Source organism: Aotus nancymaae, unplaced genomic scaffold (assembly GCF_030222135.1).
Source record: "Aotus nancymaae isolate 86718 unplaced genomic scaffold, 86718_ANA_hifiasm-v0.15.2.pri h1tg000030l, whole genome shotgun sequence".
NCBI classification, from domain to species: domain Eukaryota; kingdom Metazoa; phylum Chordata; class Mammalia; order Primates; family Aotidae; genus Aotus; species Aotus nancymaae.
The window spans coordinates 27,242,451-27,267,409 of record NW_026988443.1 but is presented as its reverse complement, the minus strand read 5'-3'; the positions used below and the strand labels follow the sequence as shown (position 1 = coordinate 27,267,409).

Sequence of the window (24,959 nt, the reverse complement as noted above, 5' to 3'; positions counted from 1 at the left end):
GTGAAGCAGAAAGACTATGAAAAATAAGTTTGCTTTAAATATGCTTGGGTGGGAAACTAACCCGAGAATCTACTCATGCAAAATAGAAAAGAGGAGAATTAAAACATTTAATCACCAAAACGTTCATGATTTTATTCCTATTAAGACATTCAAAATATATTAAACCAAAACCTTAGCTGGATCATGCGATCAGGAGTTTGAGACCAGTCTAGCCAACATGGTGAAACCCCATTTCTACTAAAAATACAAAAATTAGCCAGGTGTGGTGGCATGAGCCTATAATCCCAAATACTCGGGAGGCTGAGGCAGGAGAATTGCTTGAACCCGGGAGGCGAAAGTTGCAGTGAGCAGCCACTGAACTCCAGCCTGGACAACAGAGCAAGACTCTGTCATAAAACAAAATAAAATAAAATATAAAATACAAATAAACAAAAACCTTTGTGTGGGAAACTAGATTCTCAACTTAAAAAAAAAAGTATTAGAAATCTCATTCTAAAAAGATAACTTTTAGGCCAGGTGCAGTGGCTCACATCTGTAATCCCTACACTTTGGGAGGCCAGAGCAGGAGGATCGCTTGAGCCCAGGAGTTCAAGACTAGCCTGGGCAACAAACGAAACGCTTTCTCTATAAAAAACAAATTTTAAAATCAGCCAAGCACAGTGGCGTGCACTTGCAGTCCCAGCTATCTGGAGGCTGAGACAGGAAGATCCCTTAAGCCCAGGAGTTCAAGGTTGCAGTAAGCTATGACGGCACCACTATACTCCATCCTGGGTAAGAGAGCAAGACCCTGTCTCAATAAACAAACAAACAAAACCCCAAAACTTTTTGCTTCAAAATAATCCACAGTGGTATAAAAGAATGAGAGGAAGGGGCCAGGCACAGTGGCTCAAGCCTGTAATCCCAGCACTTTGGGAGGTCGAGGCAGGTGGATCACAAAGTCAGGAATTCAAGACTAGCCTAGCCAACATGGTATCTCTACTAAAAATACAAAAATTAGTCAGGCGTGGGGGCAGGCACCTGTAATCCCAGCTACTCGGGAGGCTGAGGCAGAGAACTGCTTGAACCCAGGAGGCAGAGGTTGCAATGAGCCGAGATCGTGCCACTGCACTCCAGCCTGGGCGACACAGAGCATGACTCTGTCTCAAAAAAAAGAATGAGAAGAAACAAAGTGCAGATGAATAAAGATTAAACATGAATCGATCACTGTGATTGTAGAGAAATAAGTAAATGCAAATTTGTGTTACTATTTTCTCTACTTTTGTCTATGCTTGAAATTTTCCATAACAAGTTTTTTAAAATTACAAAACAACCTGTTCACCCTATGTTTCTTTAATACTCACTTTACAGTACAAGTGAATCGAGTAGAAAGCTTCATAATGGCAGTGAGGGCATAACCTCGTGTCACAGAGGTGGACATATTAGAGATTAGGACACTTTCTAAAATATCCAATACTTCATCCTCTGTTACCTGAGGAGAAGCAGGAAAAAGAAGACCATGAAGAATGAATAGCATGATTATGCATCTAAATCAGTTATCAAGTCAGGGGATGTGGCCAGAAAGCCACTCCTACCATTACAAAAGCCTCTAACCCAACCTGTGCTTTGCGAGGGTAACTGTCCAAGCTGTTCTATCAAACAGAACAGGTGGGAGGGAGGTAAAAAGAGAAAAATGACCACTGGGGCTGAGAGGCAATATTACAGCTTCAAGTGACAGAAACAGAAGAAGAAAAGAAAAACATACAGAGAATTCAAGTGTTGTTGCCACAATTTTCCCTTTTAAAGCCAGTCCTTTAATGTACAAATAAGAACATGGATACGTTTCTCATTTCTTCTTATCAGCCACAGGGTAAGAGAAATAATTCAGTCCACTAGGACACGGAGTAGGGCCTAAAGTGGTTTTAAAATCTCACAGTGGGGCTGGCACACAGTAGCTCATGCCTGTTAATAATCCCAACACTTTGAGAGGCCAAGGGAGGTAGATAGCTTGACTCCAGGGGTTCAAGACCAGCTGGGGCAATATAGTGAAACTCTGTCTCTACGAAAAGTAGAATAAATTAGGCACGGTGGTGCATGCCTATAGTCCCTGCTACTCAGGAGCTGAGGTGGGAAGATCGCTTGAGCCCAGGAGATCGAGGCTGCAGTGAGCTGTGATCTTGCTACTGCACTCCAACTTGGGTGTCAGAGTGAGACTCTTCCTCAAAAAAAAAAAAAAAAAAGAAAAGAAAGAAAAAGAAAGAAAAAAAACAACTCACAATGGCTCAATAAGTTCCATCTTGAAAAATGGCAGGTTTTCCAATATAATTCTACTTTGCTTCTTTAAAAAGTTGAGTACTTTTTTTAGAGACAGGGTCTCACTCCTGAGTAGCTGGGACTACAAGCAGACGCCACCATACTCGGCTAATATTTGTGTTTTTTGTAGAGACAGAGTTTTACCATGTTGCCCAGGATGGTCTCAAATTCCTGGGTTCAAGCAACGCTCCCATCTCAGCCTCCCAAAGTGCTAGGATTACAGGCATGAGCCACCACACCTGGCCTAAAAAGTTTTCAAGAATCAACCTCAACTCCCCATTGAACACTACTCAACTATAACCAAAACCACTGTTTTTCCCCCACTTAACCAAGAGTGACAAGGTGTACCTGAATAGGCTCTTCCTCTTCACACTGGCCAGATACAAGAAGATCACCATATTCACCTATACACCACGCAGCCACTTGTACCAAAGGTTGCTGTCAAAAGAAAAGTTAACATTTGTCAAGGACTTCAATTTTTCCAGAGACATTTAATGTAAATCATAGGTCATCTCAAAATAAAGATCAAAACTGTACATATCTAGAGTGTCAAAAATAAAGACATACCAAAGGGGAGGGAGAAGGAGGAAAAAAAAAAAGAAGACATACCAGAAAAATTGGTAAAATTACCCCCTAAAATAGAAAGCTAAATGAAGTACTTACTTGAGAATAATCACCAAGAATTGCTTTGTACAGGCGCTGGACGGTATAGGCATGCATCTCCACACTATTAGTTATTAACTGAATTAAATTGGGGACTGCATCATCACGAACATAACTTCCTGCCTAAAAGGAAATGCAGACAATTACCCCAAGAAACACACAGCAATGATGATAACAAGTGTTAGCTATTATTATTATTGTGAGTTTTTTTTTTCTTTTTTCAAGACAGAGTATTGCTCTGTCACCCAGGCTGCAATGCAGTAGTGCAATCTTGGCTCACTGCAACTGTAAACTCCACCTCCCAGGTTCAAGTGATCCTCATGCCTCAGCCTTCCAAGTAGCTGGGACTACAGGGGCACGTCCCCATGCCCAGGCAATTTTTGTATTTTTAGTAGAGAAGGGGTTTCACAATGTTGGCCAGGCTGATCTCGAACTCCTGACCTCAGGTGATCCACCTGCCTCAGTCTCCCAAAGTGCTGGGATTACAGGCGTGAGCCATGGGGCCCAGGCATAATTGTTGTTTTTAAAAGAAGAATACTGCAAAACACCCTCAAAGATAAATTTGGTTCCAATTCCCAAGTTCATAACAACTCAAATTTCAAAGGCTTAAATATATTAAACTTTTAAATTTAATTTTGTTTTTAAAAATTTTCTTTGTCCAAATTAAAAGCAAGTCTGAGCACAGTGGCTCACATCTCTAACCCCAGCACTTTGGAAGGCCAAAGCAAGAGAACTGTTTAAGGCCAGGAGTTTGCCATAAGCCTGGGTCACACAGCAAGACTCCATCACTACCAATAATAGTAACGATGTAAAGATTTAAAACTTTATCAGCCAACCTTGGTCAATCTCTCATTCCTGAACAGAATAAAAGATCCAATTTACAAGACTGAGACCAGGCCTAACTGTGTGTATTTTAGAAAGAAGGGGGAAAAAAAAAGTGATTAGGAGGCTCACTTCTATTAAGAAACACAAAGACAGAGGAAGAATTTCAAGAAAATGGTCAAAAGGAAAGGTGAGAAGCTAAAAAGCAGATAATTTGTGGTATAGCTTATTTACATCCTACCCTAAAGCAGAGTGCTTTAAATAAAAGAAAGCATCAGTGTGATCTAATGGACATGTACAAGACTACTTCATTCAAAAGCAGAATACACATTTTTCTCAAACTTACAACGAACCAAGAAAGACCACATTCTGGGTCATAAAAAAAATCTTAACAAATTTCAAAGAACATAAATCACAAAAAGTATGTTCTTAGAGCACACAGAATTAAACTAGAAATCTGTAACACAAACACAGCTGCAAAAAAATCCAAAACTATGTGGAGATAACATACTTCTAAATAATACATAGGTCAAAAACAACATTACAAAACTATAGGCCAATCTCTCTTATAAATGTAGATATAAAAATACTCAACAAAATATTACCAAATCAAATCCAACAATATATAAAAAGAATAATAACACCCTGACCATGTATTCCAGTATGTAAGTCTGGTTCAGCAAATATCAGTGTAACCCAGCACATAACAGGCTAAAGAAAACAAATCACATGATCATGAACACAAGTCAGTTGGAGAAATAAAATCAGGGACATTAAAAAGAAGGTTCTGAATTATTTGAACACTTTCCTTCAGGAGTGCTAATTTCTCCCTTCTTCTGAGCCTCAGGAAAACTAGGAAAATACGTCCTGATTCATCGTTATGTTCGTTATATTTTGTTAGATTATAATTTTTACCGTTAATCAAATTTATTAACTTTTAACCTTTTACGAACTCATTGTAAGTAAACTAAAAAATGAGTATGCCCCAGAGAAAATTCCACAGCAACAAATACATACACATATAAGTCATAATTTCATAGATGTCAACACACACATATAAGTCATAATTTCAATGGTATCATCCCCTCCCTACAGATGTTTCATAATTTACTGAATCCCCTCTTGGATACTACTAGTTGTTTCCGGTCTTCTCCTATTACAAACAAGATTAGGATGAATACTTCTACATTTTTGTTTATTTTTCCTATTATTTTTTCAGGCTAAAGTCTTAAAAATTGAATTAATGATTTGATGACTCTCCTTGTATAATATTAAAAAAAAATTGAATTAATGAATCAAAGGGTACAATTTAAGATTTTTGCTACATGCTACCAAATTGCATAGTAACAAGATGGCATCATCCTATACGCCCATAAAGTGAAGAGTACTGCCTGTTTCTCTATTTTCTAACACTGGGAATTAGATTAAAAAATATGAAATGTGAAAAACAATACCTCACTTTTACTTTATTTCTTTACTAACAAAATTTTTATTTCAAATGTTAATTAGCCACTTCTTTCTTCATGAATTGCCTGTTCAAATACCAATTATTTCATTAGTATTTCCTATTTATTGTAAATTATTCATAGATTTAAAATAATATGCTGTCCTATTTTAACAATGTTTTCCCCTAGTTGTTAATTTGCCTTTTAAATCTGTACTGTTCCCCCTTTTTGTTATTCAAGTTTTAAATTTTAATGTGGTTAAATTTGTGACTTTTCCTTTACAGTATCTACTTCTAATGACATAATTAGATGGAAATGGTTGTTTTCTTTACCTGTCATTGCAGTTTCATTTTTACTCTTAAATACCTAATCCTTCCTTGCCTACTAATTGAATAATAAACACAGAAACCCCGAATTACTGCAAGAATGCCAAAGAAAGGATCCCGTCCAAAACAGGATCTCAAATCCTGAATAACTTTACCCATTCAAAACCCTGCAACAGCTTCCTAATATATTCTAAATAAAATGCAAACTCCCAAAAAAACAAAAAAAAATTAAAAATTTTTTTAAAATAAAGTAAGATGCAAACTCCCATGAGGTCTACACAGTCTGGCCCCTGTTTATGTCTCTGACATCCATCCTACCATTCTCTGCCTCTCTCACTTTAGGGCTTCACTTGCCTTCCTGTTGCTCTCCAAGCAAGCCATGCTTGTTCTTGCCTCAGGTCTTGGCACTTACTGTTCCCTCCATATGTTACACTATTCCTCAAAACTGCTGCATGGCTGGCACCTCATGTCTCTAAGGTCTCTACTCAAACGTTATCTCCTCTGAGAGACCTCCCTGACTACTCTAATCTAAAACGCTTGGCCCTAACCTGCCATCATTATATTCCCTCCATGCTGCTTTTGCTTTTTCTTCATGACATTTATTCCTAACTGAAATTGTTACCTATTTACTTGTGAATTTCTTACCTCCTGACTAGAACATAAACCTCACGATAACAAAGGATGTGTATGCCCCCTTTATCAATATATCCCAGCACTTTGTATATGATGCCTGAAAAAAGCTACTTACCGTTGTCAAAACACGCATAATTGTGTCTATATGCCACCGTTTGGAAGGTGCATACCTGAAAAAAACAATGGAAAGGGATAATTGGAACCAGTAAAATACACTATATTCAGTGACTGTGGAAAATCCTGGCCGGGCAGAGTGACTCACGCCTCCAGCATTTTGGGAGGCCGAGGTGGGAGATCGTTTAAGTTCAGGAGTTCGAGACCAGCCTGGGTAACATGGTGAAACTCCGTCTCTACAAAAAATACAAAAATTAGCTGGGTGTGATGGCGGGTGCCAAGAGTCCAGCTACTCTGGGAGGCTGAGGTGTGATGATTGCCTGAACCTGGAAGGTTGAGGCTACAGTGAACCAGCAAAAGAAGAAAAAAAGGAAAGGAAAGGAAAAAAAAGGAAAGGAAAGGAAGGGAAAAAGGAAAAGAAAGGGGAGGGGAGAGAGGAAAGGGAAGTGGGGGGAGAAGCGAGAGAGGGAGGAGGGGGAGGGGGAAAGGGAGGGGGGAGAGGGGAGAGAAAAGGAAAAGGAAAAGAAAATTCTGTCCTACAGTCTTTCCTTGGTTCCCTGGATAATTGACTCTATCTGGAAACATTTCAGCTTCAAATCTAGCAGCAAATGCTATTTCAAAGAGTGATAAAATGGTATACAATCAACAGACTTTGTTGGCTCATGCCTATAATCCCAGTACTTTGGGAGGCCAAGGAGGGAGGACTGCTTGAGGCCAGGAGTTCCAGACAAGCCTGGGCAATGCAGCAAGACCCCATCTCTACAAAATAAAAATGTAAAAATCAGTGGTGCACGATGATTTGCACCTATAGTCCCAGCTACTCGGGAGGCTGAAGCAGAAGGATGGTTTAAGCCCAGAAGTCCAGGATGCAGTAAGCTATGACTGGGCCACTACCCTCCAGCAGGGTGAGAGTAAGACCCCATCTCTAAAATTGAAGAAAACCAAAAAAAAAAAAAGAGGGTATGCAGTTAAACTCAGATATTTCCCATAAGACTGCAATAAGAGGCCAGGCAAGGTGGCTTACACCTGTAATCCAGCACTTTAGGAGGCCGAGGCAGGTGGATCACAAGGTCAAAAGATCAAGACCATCCTGGCCAACACGGTGAAACCCCATCTCTACTAAAAATACAAAAATTAGCTGGGCATGGTGGCGCGCACCTGTAGTCCCAGCTACTCGGGAGGCTGAGGCAGAAGAATCGTTTGAACCCGGGAGGCAGAAGTTGCAGTGAGCCAAGATTGCTCCACTATACTCCAGCCTAGCAACAGAGTGAAACTCCATCCCAAAAAAAAGGAAAAAAATTAGCAGGGCGTGGTAGTGCATGTCTGTAGTCCCAGCTACTCAGGAGGCTGAGGTAGGAGAATCGCTTGAGCCTGGGAGGTGGAGGCTACAGTGAGCCAAGATGTCACCACTGCACTCCAGCCTGGGCAACAGAGAGAGACTTCGTCTAAAAAAAAAAAAAAATATTGCAGTAAGAGTTGCTAAGCTGAGAAATGAGATTTGTCTTCAGTTTCACAGAAAATGAATCAGTCAGGGCAGGAGAGGACAAAGAAAAAAAGAAAAAAAGGGACTGTTCTCAGACCAAGACGACAACAATATTAGGACTAAAAACTTGTTTCCTTAAATTCAGAGTGGAAAGAATAGCTGTACTACTAAAATCATAAGGTACTTCCTCAAAATTCTGCATAGAACTGCAATTCAGATGTTTTAACTTTTCTATTCCCTTTATTAAAACACCATCGTTCAAGTTGAACGATGAAGAATCATCTGTGGAAAAAAAAAAAAAAAGAAGAAGAAAACAGCATCACAGGCCAGGCACGGCAGCTCATGCCTATAATCCTAGCATTTTGGGAGGCCGAGGCAGGCAGATTGCTTGATTCGAGGAGTTCAAGACCAGTCTGGACAACATGGTGAAACCCCATCTTTTTCCAAACAAACAAACAAAACAAAACAAAACAAAACCACACAAAAAAACAAATTAGCAGAGTGTGGTAACACAAGCCTGTAGTCTCAGCTACTTGGAAGAGCTGAGGCAGGAGGATCCCCTGAACCTGAGAGGTCAAGGTTGCAGTGAGTTGAGATTGTGTCACTGCACTCCAGCCTAGGTGACAAAGTGAGACCCTGTCTCAAAAAAAAAAAAAAGGGGCTGGGCGCAGTGGCTGACACCCGTAATCCCAGGACTTTGTGAGGCTCAGGTGGGCAGATCACGAGGTCAAGAGATGGAGACCATCCTGGCCAACATGGTGAAACCCCATCTCTACTAAAAATGCAAAAAATTAGCTGGACATGGTGGCGTGCGCCTGTAGTCCCAGTTGCTCAGGAGGCTAAGGCAGGAGAATCACTTGCACCTGGGAGGCAGAGGCTGCAGTGAGCCAAGATCGTGCCACTGCACTCCAGCCTGGCGACAGAGCAAGACTCCATCTCAAAAAAAAAAAAGGCAGCATCATAGATGAGAGGTTAAAAACAAGTAAAGGAGAAGATTTCATAAAAGTGTAGAATTTTTTTGGTTTCAGTATATTTAAATGCTGGCTATAATAGCCTTCTCCAAGCTAATTTATAATTCAGAGCTTAAAATAAATGTTACATGTTTTAAACATATTTACAGTAGTTTCTCCATGTTTTAAAGACTCTTTCAAAAAGTTCCAACCATCCTTTACCAATAAAGATAAAAATTAAATCTTACTTTTCTGCAGCAAGAAAGATTCCAGATGCACAGTCTGCTTTAAATTCTGGCTCACACGAATCCAGAAAATAAAGTAATTCTTTCATCATGCCTCGGATATTATTCCCATTTACCAGGGCAAAACTCAATTCCATTGCACGCCTTACAGTAGGGAAAAATTAAAAACAGTTATGAAATTTATAGTGGGAATGAAACAAAGACCCAGGTATGCACTCTGTGAACACAAAGGGAGTGCCAGATGTGCCAACATCCTTGCGCAATCTTGTGATCCCAGTCTTTGCACACAAGATAACCAAGGAGATATATTCTTATGTAATCAAAGTTAGTTTTAGTATTTTGAATCTTCATGCAATATTTTTCTTCAAAAGTCCCCACGAGATATACCACTAATGTCCAAACATGCAGTTTGGGTTCAACAAGCCGTTCTATAAAGGTGGAAGTTAGAATACCTAAGAGTCTCAAAAAGGGGCAACAAATGTACTACTCAATAATAATACCTATCTGCTTTATTTCTTAAAAATGTGACATATTGTCACCATATTCTACTTTTATTAGGCCCTACTCTGTCCAAAGATAATCTAACATAATTTATATCAAAAGGTATGCAGAAAATTCAAATTAAAAACAAATTCAAGGCAGGGCGCAGTAGCTCACGCCTGTAATCTTGGCACTTTGAGAGGCCAAGGTGGGTGGATCACCTGAGGTCAGGAGTTTGAGACCAGCCTAGCCAACATGGTGAAACCCCTTCAGTACTGAAAATACAAAAATCAGCCAAGTATGGTAGTGGACACCTGTAGTCCCAGCTACTTGGGAGGCCAAGGCAGGAGAATTGCTTGAATCTGGGAGACAAAGGTTGCAGTGAGCCAAGGTTGCGCCACTGCACTCCAGCCTGGGCAACAGAGCTAGACTCCATCTCAAAATTAAAAAAAAAAATTTTTTTCAAAGGGAAAATGAGGGCCATGAGAAGGAAAAAAAATGGTATGTGCTATGAGGACAAATAAGTGTTTCTATAGCTGTCTATTCAAAGTTGGCAATGAAGTTAAAAACAGGAATGTTTAACATAAAAGTTATAGGGTTGCTACATGCATCTTTCCATATTTGGTCAATAATATCAAACACCACACGTACACTAACTTTCAAAACAATTTAGGATGGGCACAGTGGCTTGCGTCTGTCATCCCAGCTCTCTGGGAGGCCAAGTCGGGAGGATCACCTGAGATCAGGAGTTAAGAGACCAGCCTGGACAACAGGGCAAAACCCCGTCTCTATTATAAAAATTAGTCAGGTGCGATGGTGGGCGCCTGTAATCCCAGGTACTTGAGAGGCTGAGACTGGAGAATGAGGCGGAGGTTGCAGTGAGCCAAGATGGTGCCACTGCACTCGAGCCTGGGCGACACAGCAAGACTCCATCTCAAAAAAAAAGAAAAGAAAAGAAAAAAGAAAAAAAATTTAACAAGTAGAAGATACTTTTTCATCCTAGTTAACATATAAGCAGTAAAAATTCTATCTTTAGATATAGTAACTCTTATTATAGTGCTTATGTAATTTACATATATTAATTCAATTTATCCTGTATAACCCTATGAAGTGATTGCCCTTCTATCTGCATTTTACATATGAGGCAACTGAGGCACTGAAAGTTTAAGTAATTTAACCCAGCCTATTAAAGGCAGAGCTAGAATATGAAATGAGGCAGTCTAGCTCCAGAGTCTGAGCTCTTACTGTTACATATCCTGTCAAAGAGGCACAGGTTTCACTTCTTTTGAAATTCACAGTCCATTAATAAGCTATAGAAAAACAACAAAGAGTCAGAAGGCTAATATCTATTCCCAGGACTGCCCCTGACAAGGATTAAGGTTTAGGTTAAGTCATTTGATCCCTGTGGGACTGAATTTTAACTAATCTGTTAATTAGGGATAGAAGTAGTTGCCTAAGCTCCACCACTGGCTTGCTCTGAGAACCCACTGAGACGGTGCTTGTAAAATCCTTTGCAAAGCAGTATATAAAAGTTGGCGTTATTAAGTCTAGGTCTTATCTTTAGATTGCTCAAGCATTCAGCACCTTTTATTTGTACCTGTTCTGTGCAAATCAAAGGAACTCAGCATCAATAAATGTTTGTTAACTGAATGGTTTCAGAGATCATTTTAAACATACATTGTTTTAGGTTTGAATATACAACCACAAGTTCACTGTGGCCAACTTTAGCTAGGTTATACAAACATCTACAGGTCTAAGAGGAGATCCAGTAGAATTACTCCATTGAGGGCAAGATTTATGCTTTTTGAGAGTGCTATGTGCTGCCTAGCATTCATTTCAGGATGCACTGTTCTAAGAAACATGCTACCTTCAAGATCCTGGGGCATTAGTACTGTGAAAAATGTGTGCTGTCAGCAATTTGAGTGTCAGCATTGTGATAAGACACTTAGCCGATGGATCACTCCGTACTTTCATCCTCCAACACACAAAGCACAGTACCTGTAAGGTAAACTTTTGCCTAGCTTATCTGCGCCTGTTACATTTATTAAAGAGTCAAGGACAACTTCAGTGTGCACTTAAGTATTCTTATTGGCCTCCTTTACTAACCTAAACTTCTCCTTGCCAATCCTTTCTGAAAAAGGATTCACTGAGCAGAGTCCATCTGGGAACACAATTGACTACAATAAATGTCAACACTCTTGCTCTGAAAACTATAACAAAGTATTACATGGTGAGGGCACAGAATTATCAATAATCTGTTCGTCACTCAATTTTCCAAAAGCACTAGACTGAGTAAGGCTCTCAGTTTGTTACCGTTTTATGGAGACATCTAAATCTTTAAGACAATCCACAATTGTACTTCTGTGCCTCTGTACTGCATTATGATCTGTCTGCACAGTCTTCAACAAAGATGTCAAAGCCACATATCTGGATGAAACAGTTGCAAAATAAGAGTTAAAATGTAAAATTCAGGACAGTTTTTCTCTGTTTAAATAATAAGAAGAAAGATGTCTAATGGATAAGAGAAAGCATACATTTTAAAGGTGTAACAGATACCATAATCTAAAATAGTGGCACCCAGAAAAAGCTTGGGATTTTTTAGATATGCATTCATGGCGGAGTCCATTTAAATTCTAAAAGTAGGCCAGGCATGGTGGCTCATGCCTGTAATCCCAGCACTGTGGGAGGCAGAGGCAGGTAGATACCTGAGGTCAGGAGATCAAGACCAGACTGGTCAAAATGGCAAAACACTGTCTCAACTAAAAATACAAAGATTAGCCGGACACGTGGATGGTGGGCGCCTGTAGTCCCAGCTACTTGGGGGGCTGAAGCATGAGAACTGCTTCAAGCTGGGAGGCAGAGGTTACAGTAGGCTGAGATCATGCCACTGCACTCTGGCCTGGGCAACAGAGCAAGACCCTGTCTCAAAAAAATAATAATAATTAAATAAATAAACCAAAAGTCACTGACTCAATTACTTTAAATTTTTTCAAATACTAAAACAAAAAGAGCATATAGTATGTGTTTTAAGGCTGTCTTAGCCCCAAAATGCAAGAGGAAATTGTTTTAATTTTACCATTTGAGTTTTCACTGCTTTTGATACTGCTACCAAAACTGTCTCTATAAAAATTTGAGTTTAAAATCCAAGTGTTTAACTTTTTATTTTAGTGTTTTAAAATTTTATTTATGTATTTATTTTTTAATAAAGACGGGGTCCCCAAACTCTTAGGCTCAAGCATTCCTCCCACCTTAATCTGCCAAAGTGCTAGGATTACAAGTGTAAGCCACCGCACCTGGCAATCCAAGTATTCTTTAGAAAGAGAAGATAATTCAGAGTCCCACAATAATTATTTCCACATCTTTTTTCTTTTTTGAAACAGGGTCTCGGCCAGGTGCGGTGGCTCACGCCTGTAATCCCAGCATTTTGGGAGGCCTAGAGGAGCGGATCACCTGAGGTAAGGAGTTGGAGACCACCCTGGCCAACATGGTGAAATCCCATCTCTACTAAAGATACAGAAAAATAAGTTGGGCGTGGTGGCACGTGCCTTAATCCCACCTATTGGGAGGCTGAGGCAAGAGAATCACTTGAACCCGGGAGGCAGAGGTTGCAGTGAGCCAAGATTGCGCCACTGCTCTCCAGCTTGGGCAACAAGAGCGAAACTCCGTCTCAAGGAAAAAAAAAACAAACAGGGTCTTACTGTGTCACCTAGACTAGAGTACAGTGGCATGATCATGGCTCACTGCAGCTTCAACCACCCAGGTTCAGGTGATCCTCCCATCTGACCCTCGTGAGTAGCTGGGAATACAGGTGCATACCACCACACCACCTGACTCATTTTCGTATTTGTCTGTAGAGATGGGGTTTTACCATGTTGCCCAGGCTGGTCTCGAACTCCTGACCTCATGATCCTCCCATCTCGGCCTCCTAAAGTGCTGGGATTACAGGCGTGAGCCACTGTGCCCAGCTTCCATGTCTTTTTATGTTTAATATAAGAAAAAATTCTCCTGATTAGAAAAACAGGCAAGCAGGAATACATAGTACACACAGGAAAATAACAAAATAAAAGACAATACTGATCAATTCATTTACCTAATACACTAGCTGGTGTTCACAAAGACATTCCAGATTTGCTACCTGAAATGTTACATTTTTCTTAATTTAGAGCAGAAGTCAACAAACTACAGCCCACCTGTAAAACCCAGCTCTCTGCTGTTTTTGTACATCAAAATATTTTTTTCCTACTAGTTCCAAAGTTTGAGGTAAATCAATTTCATTGAACACAGTCACGCGCATCACTTACATATTGCCTATGGCTAATTTCATGCTAAGGGGCAGAGGTGAGTAGTTACCAAAGACTCCGTGGCCCACAAAGACTGAAATATTTACCATCTGACCCTTTACAGAAAAATTTTGCTGACTCCCGATTAACAGAACAAATAGGAATATATGCCATGAGACAAATCCTCAAGTTCTTTACAAAACTGTAGTTTTAAGACCAGAAAAACATATAAATTCTGAGCTAAAAGTTCTAGATATGTGACTTAATGGTATAATCTTGAGCAAAAACACTCTTGAAATACTGGACTTATAATATTCAAGATAAACGACATATTTCAGCTGACTTACCTAATATTCTTGTCATTGTTCAATAAGAAACGACCCAAGATATTTATGGCTAGGACCTAAAGAGAAATAGCATAGGTTGAAACTTAGGAAAATGAAGTTTTATATTGTTTTCTGACTTTAAAGGATCACTTCCTGGCCTCCGGTGCTTCACAGACTCTAGCGAAAAAAAAAAAAAAATGGAGCCGAGTGCAGTGGCTCATGTCTGAAGTCCCAGCACTTTAGGAGGCCGAGGCAGGCAGAGCATGAGGTCAGGAGTTCGAGACCAGCCTAGCCAACATGGTAAAACCCCATCTCTACTAAAAATACAAAAATTAGCTGGGCGTCATGGCGTGCACCTGTAATCCCAGCTAGTTAGGAGGCTGAGGCAGGAGAATCACTTGAACCTGGAAGCGGAGGGTGCAGTAAGCTCAGATCGCACCACTGCACTCCAGCCTGGGCGACAAAGTGAGACTCTGTCTCGAAGAAAAAAAAATCTAAAGGCAAACCCTTAAAATCATGTTCTAAAAGTAAGTACTGGAAGGTCATTTTAATGCTTTGATATTGTTCTGTTATTGGAAGAATAGTATTAGTACAGCCTCTTTAGAGGGAAATCTGGCAATAACTGTATTTAAAATGAATTCTCTGCTTTAACAATTTCACTTTTAGGAACTGATATGACAAACAACTGTACATATAGACAAAAGTCTACTATGGCACTACTGATAACTGCAAATGATAGGAGAAACCCTGAAACTCCATGAAGATGATAGGAGAAATGATCCATGAAATGATAGGAGAAACCCTAAAACTCCAAATCTGCTAATTATACTATGGCACACATATGCAATGGAATGTCACGCAGCCATTAACACAGAATGCATTATGACACATGGTTCAACATGGAGCAACCTTGAAGACATTATGTTAAATGAAATAAGACAATCTATTTATCAAAAGGATAAATGCTGTATGATTCCACTTATATGAGGTACTGTGATATGGTGAAACACATCTTTGGTTTTTGTCCCCATTTCCTGGCATACAACTCCTAAATCCCCTGGAATTTCCTGATGATAGCTTCTTTAGTTCTAATGATGTGACTCTCAATGGACTCCTATGATAGCCTCAGAATGGTGACTGGTTGCCAGGGGAACAACCATGAGATTAGAGGGTTGGAACTTTCAGTCCTATCCCCCAACCTTGGAGAGGGGAGAGATGCTAAAGGTTAAGCTGATCACTGATGATTTAATTATTCATGTCTTCATAATGAGGCCTCCAAAAATCCCAAATGGACAGGGTTGAGAGAAGCTTCCAGATAGCTGAACGTGTTGACTTTCCTGGAGGGCAGCACATCTGGAGAGGGTATGGAAGCTCCCGACCCCTTCCCATATGCCTTGCCCTATGCATCTCTTCCATCTGGTTGTTCATCTATATTCTTTATAACAAACCAGCAAGCATAATAAGTAAAGTGTTTCCCTGAGTTCTGTTAGCCATTCTAGCAAACTAACCAAACCTGAAGAGGGGGCTGTGGGAATCCTGACTTACAGCTGGTTGGTCAGAGGCACAGGTCACAACCTGAGCTTGGGACAGGCACCTGAAGTTGGAGGATCAGTCTTGTGGGACTGAGTCCTCAAACTGTGGGATGTGACACTATCTCCAGGGAGACAGTGTCAGAATTGAATTCAATTAGAAGATATCCAGCTGGTATCCACTAGAAAACTGCTTGATGTATAGGGAAATAGCCCCAACACATATGGTGTCAGAAGTGAAATGCTGGAGCTGGACATGAAGGCTCACATTACTCGGGAGGCTGAGGTGGGAAGACTGCTTGAGGCCAGGAGTTCAAGATCAGCCTGAGCAACAGAGAGAACCCTGTCCCTAAAACAAAACAAAAAATAAGTGAAGTGTTGAATGACTGTGTGAGAGTAGAGAGTAAAAAGTAAAAAAAACCATTTTGGGACTAGAGGTAGTTAGGGCATGGAGATTTACTGTTTAGTGGATACAGAGTTTAAGAAGACAAAAAAGTTATAGAGATAAATGGTAATGGTTACACAACAAGATGAGTGTACTAACGTACTAACTGAACTGTACACTTAAAAATGATTAAAATGGTAAATTTTATGTTATATATATTTTATCACAATTAAGAAAAAAAAGAAACGAGACATTTCTATACATGAATTTGGAAATGGCTCCAAGATAATGTTAGGTGAACAAAGTACGGTGCAGAACAATATATATGGTATGCTACCATTTTGTTTGGAAGGTGGGGAGAGGAAAAGAACTTAATCAAAGTTACTCTGGTTGTCTGACTAGATAATATAATGCTGCCAACAAAAAGAACTTTACACAAATATTATACTCTATTTAGTACATTTGTTTTTTACAAGGCTAAGGGCCAACAATTCTAATATTAATAAATGATAGAATGAATCCATTCATAAGGGAGAAGGGACGACTTCTCTTTATAGAAGAATTCCAATTATTTAACGAGGAAAAAATAAGGGAAATGGAAAACTGTCATCAGAATACCATCCTAATAATTGTTGTGGGCAAGATCCTCTGGTGGATACTAAAACTGATAGGTAAAAGTCTGAGAATAGCATGTTTACATAGTCTCAAAATATCTCCCAAAATATTTTTTATTACAAAGGAAAAAATAATGACTTCACAGTGGAAAGACCCAGCAGACACTACCCTCAACCAAATGATCAAGGTTAACATCACCAACGATAAGACAAATATATTTATTATATATTGCTACACCTAAGATCTCCCAAAGCTTATATAATCAATGTTAAGCTTCAGTGGGAAGGAATGATAGTTCAGATACCAAAAATCCAGCATTCTCCATTTTGCATCATTCTTTCTTAAAGTCGAGATCCAAATGGAATACAATTCTGAAGTACTCAAGTCCAAGTCAACCATTCTAAATGAAACATTTAGGGAGGGAGAAAAGATTTAAAAAGACTTACTCGCAATCCACTCTCTGACTTAATATCCATGATAGTCAAAACCGTTTCATAAAGAATAGCATTTCCTACATTTTTACTAGTCTCTGTATTAGTGGCAACCTGAAAAGACATATCGAGGGCAGTACATAAGTGATAAAAACAATGCTTCCAAAAAATATCCACAAGTAACAAGAGGCATTTTGTGATTACAGCTATGAATGAGGAAACACAAATAAAAACTGCTTCATATGACCAAAATCATTCTACTCCCTGCAAAAATAAAATAAATATTTAATATAAGTTTGGTCTACTCACCTGTGCTAATATATCATTCATAGCTTCACTTGAATCATCATCATTTCGTCCTAAAATTCTTAATAACCGCAAAATTCGTACCTAATGTGCAAAATATGAAAAATGTCAACAAAGTATATCTCACACAAAGAAATCTCACTTGGTATGAAATTCAAATAACTAAATGAAGTCTTAAAACTTCATTTGGAACCATTTCTTCATATCAGAAATGGTCAAAAAACAAAGAGAAGAATTGAAAACATTTCTTTTGAGAAGCTTTATATGCTTCTACATCTAATAAAGTTATTATAAGACAACCCATACTTCAGCACTCCACAGCTAAAGGATACTACTATGACCTGCAGAGCTACAGTATATTAATAATTCAAATAGTAAATAATTTTGACTATTAAAAGTGTAATAGTCAAAATTACACTTTTAAAAAATTAAAAGTGGGGCACAGTGGCTCTTGCCTGTAATTCCAGTAATTTGAGAGGCTGAAGCAGGAGGGCTGCTTGAGGCCAGGAGTTTGAGACCAGCCTGGGCAACATGGCAAAACCCTGTCTCTAGAAAACAAACAAAAATGAGCCAGGTATGGTTGGCGTGCACCTGAAATCATAGCTACTTGGGAGGATAATTTGAGCCTGGGAGGTTGAGGCTGCAGGGAGCCAAGATTGTGCCACTGCACTCCAGCCTGAGTGACAGAGCAAGACCTTGTCTCAAAGGAAAAGAAAAAACACAAACCCTGTAATTTTATCCTCTTAATCTAATATAGAATTGTGTCACCATTCGTTAATATAATTCATCAATCAACTACCAAATTTCTACTCAATACAAACTTAAGAGGAAGAAAATGGTCTACTTAAAAGATACTAAATTCATGTAACATTTATTTAAAACTTTCTTTCACAATCTCACCTGCAGAAAGGGGTCACTGATACCAGAAACATCATGTTCTGGTGAATATCCGGACATGATGAGGTTCTTTAAAATACGAACTAATTGGGGCACAAGCTGCAGAGAAGAAAGAAGCATCAAAAAACAGTGAATATTAAATAATGTCTCATGAATAAACAGGTCCTTTGGTTTAGAAAAAGGGTGTAAAGCTCTGAGTCCAAGCAAATTCTACTGATTTAATATACTAGCGTATTGTAGATGTTTGATAAACTTAGGAGTAACTTAGGCCAATGTTCAACAAGTAGTATGTATATTATCTGGATGAAAACAAACCAGACTTTTTTACGACAGAGTTATATGTAAAGATATTACAAATACTATTGGGTCAGAAAGCCTATGGGAATCAGATAAAATGGATGCCTGTGGGGCATACTGCATTTCTACTTCTGTAGAACTTGACATGCCTAGGTGGAAAAATTTATTTAGTTTTCATACATTCAAACATTTGTATATAACATGTTATCACACCAAAATACAACTGGTGATCTTAAAATTATAGCTTTAAAACATACGGCCTCACAGAGATTGCAGCGAGCCGAGACTGTGCCACTGTACTACAGCCTGGGTGACAGTGCAAGACTCCATCTCAAAAAAAAAGAAAAAAAAAAAATACAGCCCCAAATAGAGGAGAAAAAAAAAAAAACTATTCTCTTTAGAAGAATTATGCCCTTTTCCAACAAACAAAGAATACCAAAGCTGACAATGGTAATCAAATGGAAGACATATGAAAAAATTATCTTTCATCTTAAGAGATATCAAGGTCATGCATAATTTCCTCTTCCTATTCTTAACTCATATGATACCATTTTTTTTTTTTAATTTCAGGACTTATTTATATATACAGCTTTGTGACCTGTTTTTTTATCTTTTCAATGAGACTATACATTCCTTATAGTCAGAATTTCCTTCCTGTCCTACCTTTACTTTATCTATTATAGTCATAACACATAGTAAAGGCAATTATATTGCCAAGCCGAAGATGTTTTAAATACTGGCACTCATTTCATTATTGCTGATCGATTACCTCATATTAAAACAAAAAGCTTGCTACAATAGACATCTTTTAGGTTTCCAACTAAAAACTCAATTTTTAGCTATCAAAAATTAAGTTAAAAAGTGTGCAAAGTGAACTGCATTGCATCTCTTTTGCAGGCAATTTTAGCTACAACTCTGCTGCAACTCAATTATTTTTCCTCACTGTATTTAGACTCTGTCCCTTACCTACTCCCCAAGCCGAAAGGGGATCAAGATTGAAATAAAAAGCCAAACTATATATCCAAGGCATGCACTCAAAGCATTCAAAACATTAAGGCCACTTCTAAATACAAGAATACACAGTATGTATGAATTTAAGTAAGTTTAGCCATAACAGTTCAGAATTAAGTGACTTACACGTCACCTAAACAAAAATCTAATTCGGACAACTCCAAATCTAAGCCATGGATATCTGTAAATTCATTAAATCTGTCAACTATGGAAAAAGTTATATTAGAGATAACATACCTTTTAAAACCACTTTAAATCAGTATTTTTGTAATAAAATGAAGACCAACTGGTCACCAAGCTTATCTTGCATACTTCCCAATGGTCTGCTTTTTTGTACTATATATAATCCTATTTATTTTTTATTTGGTTTATTTCTTGGAAAAGTCACTCTTTCATTGGCTACTAAATTCAGAAATTGTTTTATTCACTGCCAAAAGGGCAGCACATCACATAAGATTACCTGGGCCACATGGCACAAATGTCTAAATGTTCAGCATACAATTCTTGGAACCCAGCTTCATTTTTCAGACAAAAATGCAAGTTATTAAAACTGATGACAAGAAAAACAAAATAAGATGACACAGGGAAAGGCTGCAGCCATGAAAATCAGTTGGTGCCCACTACTCTACCTCAAAATCCTTTTAATATTCCAAAATATCTATGTAAGGTTAAGTATAGGTAAGGGAGAAATAAAAGCTCTAAGTCTGAACTGAAAGCTCAGCAGTACATACTGAGCTTTTTAAAGTATGAGGTTACCTACATACAGTTCTAAAATATCTACTTCAAAAAGCAGCAGCATTTTGTGTCAAAGCTCCAGACCGATCTGGAACTGCCACCACCAAAGTCACTCTGGGAAACTGCTCAAAGTTTCTCAAGTAAAGATAAAGAAAAGACAGAGAAGAAGGCTTACAATTCAGAAAGGCTGCAACTGAAATCCAAGGCTGACTTTGGAGTCAGGAGTTTAAGTGACAAAACAAAAACTAGACTAGGAAGTTAGCCAAAAATGCTAGAACAAATAACTCACAGTATTAAGCACAGCTTCAGCATTAGTATATTTCAAAAGCCACATTTGTGGATGGATACACAAAAGCTACTAAGGACCTAATGCCAGCATGCACCATCTATAAGAGGGTTAATTCTTACCTTTTCATTCTAACATACAGCAGGATTCCAAACAGACAACAGGAACAAAACATACAAAGCAAGCATTAGGGACAGATACGGGTCTCATACTATATTACAATAATTTAATCAAGACATGAACATCTAAGGGAAAAAAGTCAAAAAAGAACTGCTGTTAGACACTTACTAGATCTAAAGTACAAAGTGAGTCCTATTTATGGAATGACGAGCATCCTATAAAAGCAGTTCAATGCATATAACTACCCAAAGAACAGTATTCCTCTGAGTCCTCCTTACTACTGCCTTCTAAAATTAAGTATAGAAATAGAAATGTCCACTTTAAAATACTAGTTTAAAAAAAAAAAGAAGAGAAAGAAGGGGGTACTTAAGAGAACTAGGACTTCCAACACAGAAGTCAATGGCCTAAAGTGAACAGTAAGTCAAAAGTAATAAAAAAATTTTTTTTACAGTTTTAACCTAAAAAAAAAAAAAAAAGAAAAGAGGCTGGGTGCAGTGGCTCACACCTGTAATCCCAGCACTTTGGGAGGCCAAGGTGGGCAGATCACAAGCTCAAGAAATCAAGACCATCCTGGTCAACACGGTGAAACCCCATCTCTACTAAAAATACAACAATTAGCTGGGTGTAGTGGCATACTCCCAGCTACTTGGGAGACTGAGGCAGGCAATCGCTTGAACCCGGGAGGTAGAGGCTGCAGTGAGCTGAGATCATGCCACTGCACTCCAGCCTGGGGACAGAGCAAGACTCCATCTGAAACGTAAAGAAAAGAGACAAGAGACGAGAGAGAGAGAGAGAGAGAGAGAGAGAGAGAGAAGAGAAGAGAAGAGAAAAAAGAAGAGAAGAGAAGAGAAAAGAGAAGAGAGAAGAGAAGAGAAGAAATTATTCTATTTAAAAACAAAAACAAAAACAGGCTGGGAGTGGTGGCTCAGGCTTGTAATCGCAGCACTATGGGAGGCCGAGGTGGGGGCTTCATCTGAGGTCAGGAGTTCAAGAGCGGCCTGGACAACATGGTGAAACCCCATCTCTCCTAAAAATACAGAATTAGTCAGGCATGGTGGCACACACCTGTAATCCCAGCTACACAGGAGGCTGAGGCAGGAGAATCGCTTGAATCCAGGAGGCAGAGGTTGCAGTGTGCAGAGATCAAGATTGTGCCATTGCACTCCAGCCTGGGCAAAAAAAGCAAAATCTTGTCTTAAAAAAAAAAAAAAAAAAGGCCAGGTGCGGTGGCTCATGCCTGCAATCTCAGCACTTTGGGAGGCTAAGGTGAGTGGATCACAAGTTCAAGAGATCAAGATCATCCTGGTCAACATGGTGAAACCCCATCTCTACTAAAAAACAAAAACAAAAATTAGCTGGGCACGGTGATGTGCATCTGTAGCTGCAGCTACTCAGAAGGCTGAGGCAGGAGAATTGCTTGAACCTGGGAAGCGGAGGATGCAGTGAACCGTGATCACACCACTGCACTCCAGCCTGGCAACAGAGCAAGACTCCATCTCAAAAAAAAAAAAAAAGAAAGAAACAAAAAAGAAGAAAACACACACACATACACAATTCCTATTTCTAATTTGACCTCAGATTATGTTTCCTGACTCAAATGTGAAAACAGCAGATAAAACACGTGAGGTTGGTGGTCTGCCAATAATGAGAGAAGACTTCTATTATGAAAGGGAAAACACTATACTAGTGCCAGTTCTTACTTATATGCCTAAATCTGGCTTCCAGCCCAACCTCACAGAAGGGCTGGTTAAATCCCTTATTCAGATCCATAGCTTGCTTTAAATTAAAAAAAAGTAAGAAAATCATGTACTTTTCAGGAAAATCATTTTTCAATCAAGAAAGGCTTAGGCATACAGAATGACACCTACCTTTCTGAAATGTGCAAGCATGTCTGGACTTCGCTCACACATTTCTGTGAGTAGGACTACAGATGTGTGAAGGACACCTGAAAGAAAAGATCAAAGGAAAACTAAAAATGAGGCTATTATTCAATTTTATAGAATAGGGCTTTGAGTTCCTGAAGGTCAATTCCAAAATGATAGTTGCTACTTTTGCTTTTTAATCCCCCAAAGAATCTGAGCATTGAAGTGCATACAAAGGAGGAACTTAATAGATGCCTGCTGACTTAATACTGGCCAAGTCAGTAAAATTAGAATGTTTTCAACAATTACATGACCAAAATAATTATTCAAAAGTGACGAGCAATACGTGTCTCTCCATCTGAGAATATCCATAAAAACATACTCACAATGTAAGCTAGGTATCATCTGTTCTGTACTTAATCAATAGGCTATTATCTGCATTCTAACAGATAATTCAAGAGGCAAAAATCCCAATAAGATTTTAAATTTCCAGATAAAACGTACCAAAACCCTGGGATAATTGTGGTTGACCAAGTAAATTTACTGGCTCCAGAGCCAGTAAAAACAATCTCACAACGCTTTCCACTAATAAATAAGTGCTCTAAATAATTCAGTTGTTCAACAAGTATATTTTGAGCATTCTGGGCACAACACTGAATTCATAAAATTAAATATACCAAACAACTTTTTCTCTTAGCATTTAAGCCACATGAGTTTTCTTTATTCAGAACTTATTTAACTGATTTCAAATAAGAATAAAATGTTTGGGAAAAGAACGGCCACATTCCATTTAATTCCTCTGTTTTATATAAAGATTCTGAGTACCTAATACAAGCTTCTGTCAGAAATAATAGAAAATAATTTTCACTTTTTTTTTCTTTTCCTGAGTTAGGCAGGGTCTGGCTCCGTGTAGCCCAACCTAGAGTACAGTTGTGCAATCTGGCTCATTACAACCTCTGCCTCCCAGGCTCAAGTCATCCTCCCACTTCAGCCTCCCGAGTAGCTGGGACCACAGGCATGTGCTGCCACACCCAGCTTATTATCTGTATTTTTTGCAGAGATGGGGTCTCACTTTGTTGCAGGCTGGTCCTGAGCTCAATTGATCTGCCCACTTCGGCCTCCCAATGTGCTGGGATTACAGGCACGAGCTACCACGCCTGGCCACACAAATCTTATACTCCTACCACATGATAATGAAGAACACTTTTTCTTTTACTGTAAAATAGCCAAGAAATCAAAAGATTTTTCACACCAAAATTATGGGTAGGTTTTGTCTATTACACTAAATATTAACTTAATATTTTTAATATAGTAAAAGAAGACCAAAGATGAAAGATAAGTTTACTATGAAGGAATCAATCTCTAATATAAAATAAGGATATGTAAGTAGAAAGATTTGGCAGACCAGACCTTCCTGGAATTGTGTCTCAGGCACAGTAGAAAGGCGACTCCACTGTAGTGAGACATAGGACTAACATACCCTTAAGCCTTTTCTCTTTCCCTTTCTCCCTCAATACTTCATGAATGCACCAAATTACATTACCATGGTTCTTCTCATTCAATAAATTTTTTGTTGCTGGTAAAAACATCTCCATAAGTTCAGGAACTTTCCTGATGACATGAACAGCACATAGTGCTGCCTATAAAAAAAAAAATAAAAGAACAAAAGGTTTATTTCAATTATGCCAGGGCACCCAATCTTATAAAAAACCACCAACACAAAAATCTCACCAACTAGTTCATCTACTAGAAAAATAAAGAAGGAAGAGGTTAAATATTAGATTTACGGCTAGACACAGTGGTGGCCCACTCCTATAATCCCAGCACTTTGGGAGGCCAAGGCAGAAGAATCACTTGAGCCCAGGAGTTTGAGACCAGCCTGGGCAACACAGCGAGAACCTGTCTCTATTCAAAAAAATTAAGAGGAGAGAAAATTATTTATTAACCGGTTGGAAATTTCCAGTTTATACTATTACATTAAAGAGATTTTCCACTTCACCTGTCCCTTTCTTTATATACTGCTAGACAAGTAGGCAAAAACTTTCTACATTAGACTATGTATGGTTAATATAAACTTATCAAACAAGTTAAACATAATTTATGTGGAGGTTTGAAGAGGTAAAAAAGATAAGGACCTCCATCTGTGATAATCGTACCTCTGAATAAGATGACTAACAAGCTATAAAGATATCACACAACAAAAAGATATTTACTGTAAATGCTATAAACCTGCTGTTATGTTTAATAGTATCTATGTGGCCCCCAAATGACTCTGTTGACATCAAGAAAATAATTTGAAAAATACTTAGTTTCTACTAAAGAAAAGATGGCCTTACTAGCTTATTCACTGGAAAATAAAGTACATTTAAACACTGATTTTGGATATCCCCCAAAGTAACTATCACTACTATGTGTTTCAGTCAAATACC

At 38.7% G+C, this 24,959-nt stretch overlaps 1 protein-coding gene and 1 non-coding gene across 2 annotated transcripts in view; both read right to left on the bottom strand.

Moving 5' to 3' along the window:
* AP1G1 (adaptor related protein complex 1 subunit gamma 1) overlaps nucleotides 1–24,959 on the bottom strand; it is a 77,009-nt gene that overhangs the window by 18,432 nt on the left and 33,618 nt on the right. Inside the window, exons 5-16 of the mRNA XM_021672577.2 lie at nucleotides 24,074–24,170; nucleotides 22,537–22,613; nucleotides 18,223–18,318; nucleotides 17,326–17,406; nucleotides 17,032–17,130; nucleotides 14,078–14,133; nucleotides 11,764–11,877; nucleotides 8,974–9,114; nucleotides 6,294–6,348; nucleotides 2,953–3,075; nucleotides 2,638–2,727; nucleotides 1,341–1,468 (exon numbers count right to left, since the gene is read on the bottom strand). Of these exons, the coding sequence (XP_021528252.1) occupies nucleotides 1,341–1,468; nucleotides 2,638–2,727; nucleotides 2,953–3,075; nucleotides 6,294–6,348; nucleotides 8,974–9,114; nucleotides 11,764–11,877; nucleotides 14,078–14,133; nucleotides 17,032–17,130; nucleotides 17,326–17,406; nucleotides 18,223–18,318; nucleotides 22,537–22,613; nucleotides 24,074–24,170 (1,157 nt within the window). The remainder of the gene's footprint in view (nucleotides 1–1,340; nucleotides 1,469–2,637; nucleotides 2,728–2,952; nucleotides 3,076–6,293; nucleotides 6,349–8,973; nucleotides 9,115–11,763; nucleotides 11,878–14,077; nucleotides 14,134–17,031; nucleotides 17,131–17,325; nucleotides 17,407–18,222; nucleotides 18,319–22,536; nucleotides 22,614–24,073; nucleotides 24,171–24,959) is intronic.
* LOC135277314 (small nucleolar RNA SNORD71) lies at nucleotides 11,352–11,437 on the bottom strand. The gene has a single exon (XR_010344933.1). It is a non-coding gene; the product is annotated as a small nucleolar RNA SNORD71 (small nucleolar RNA).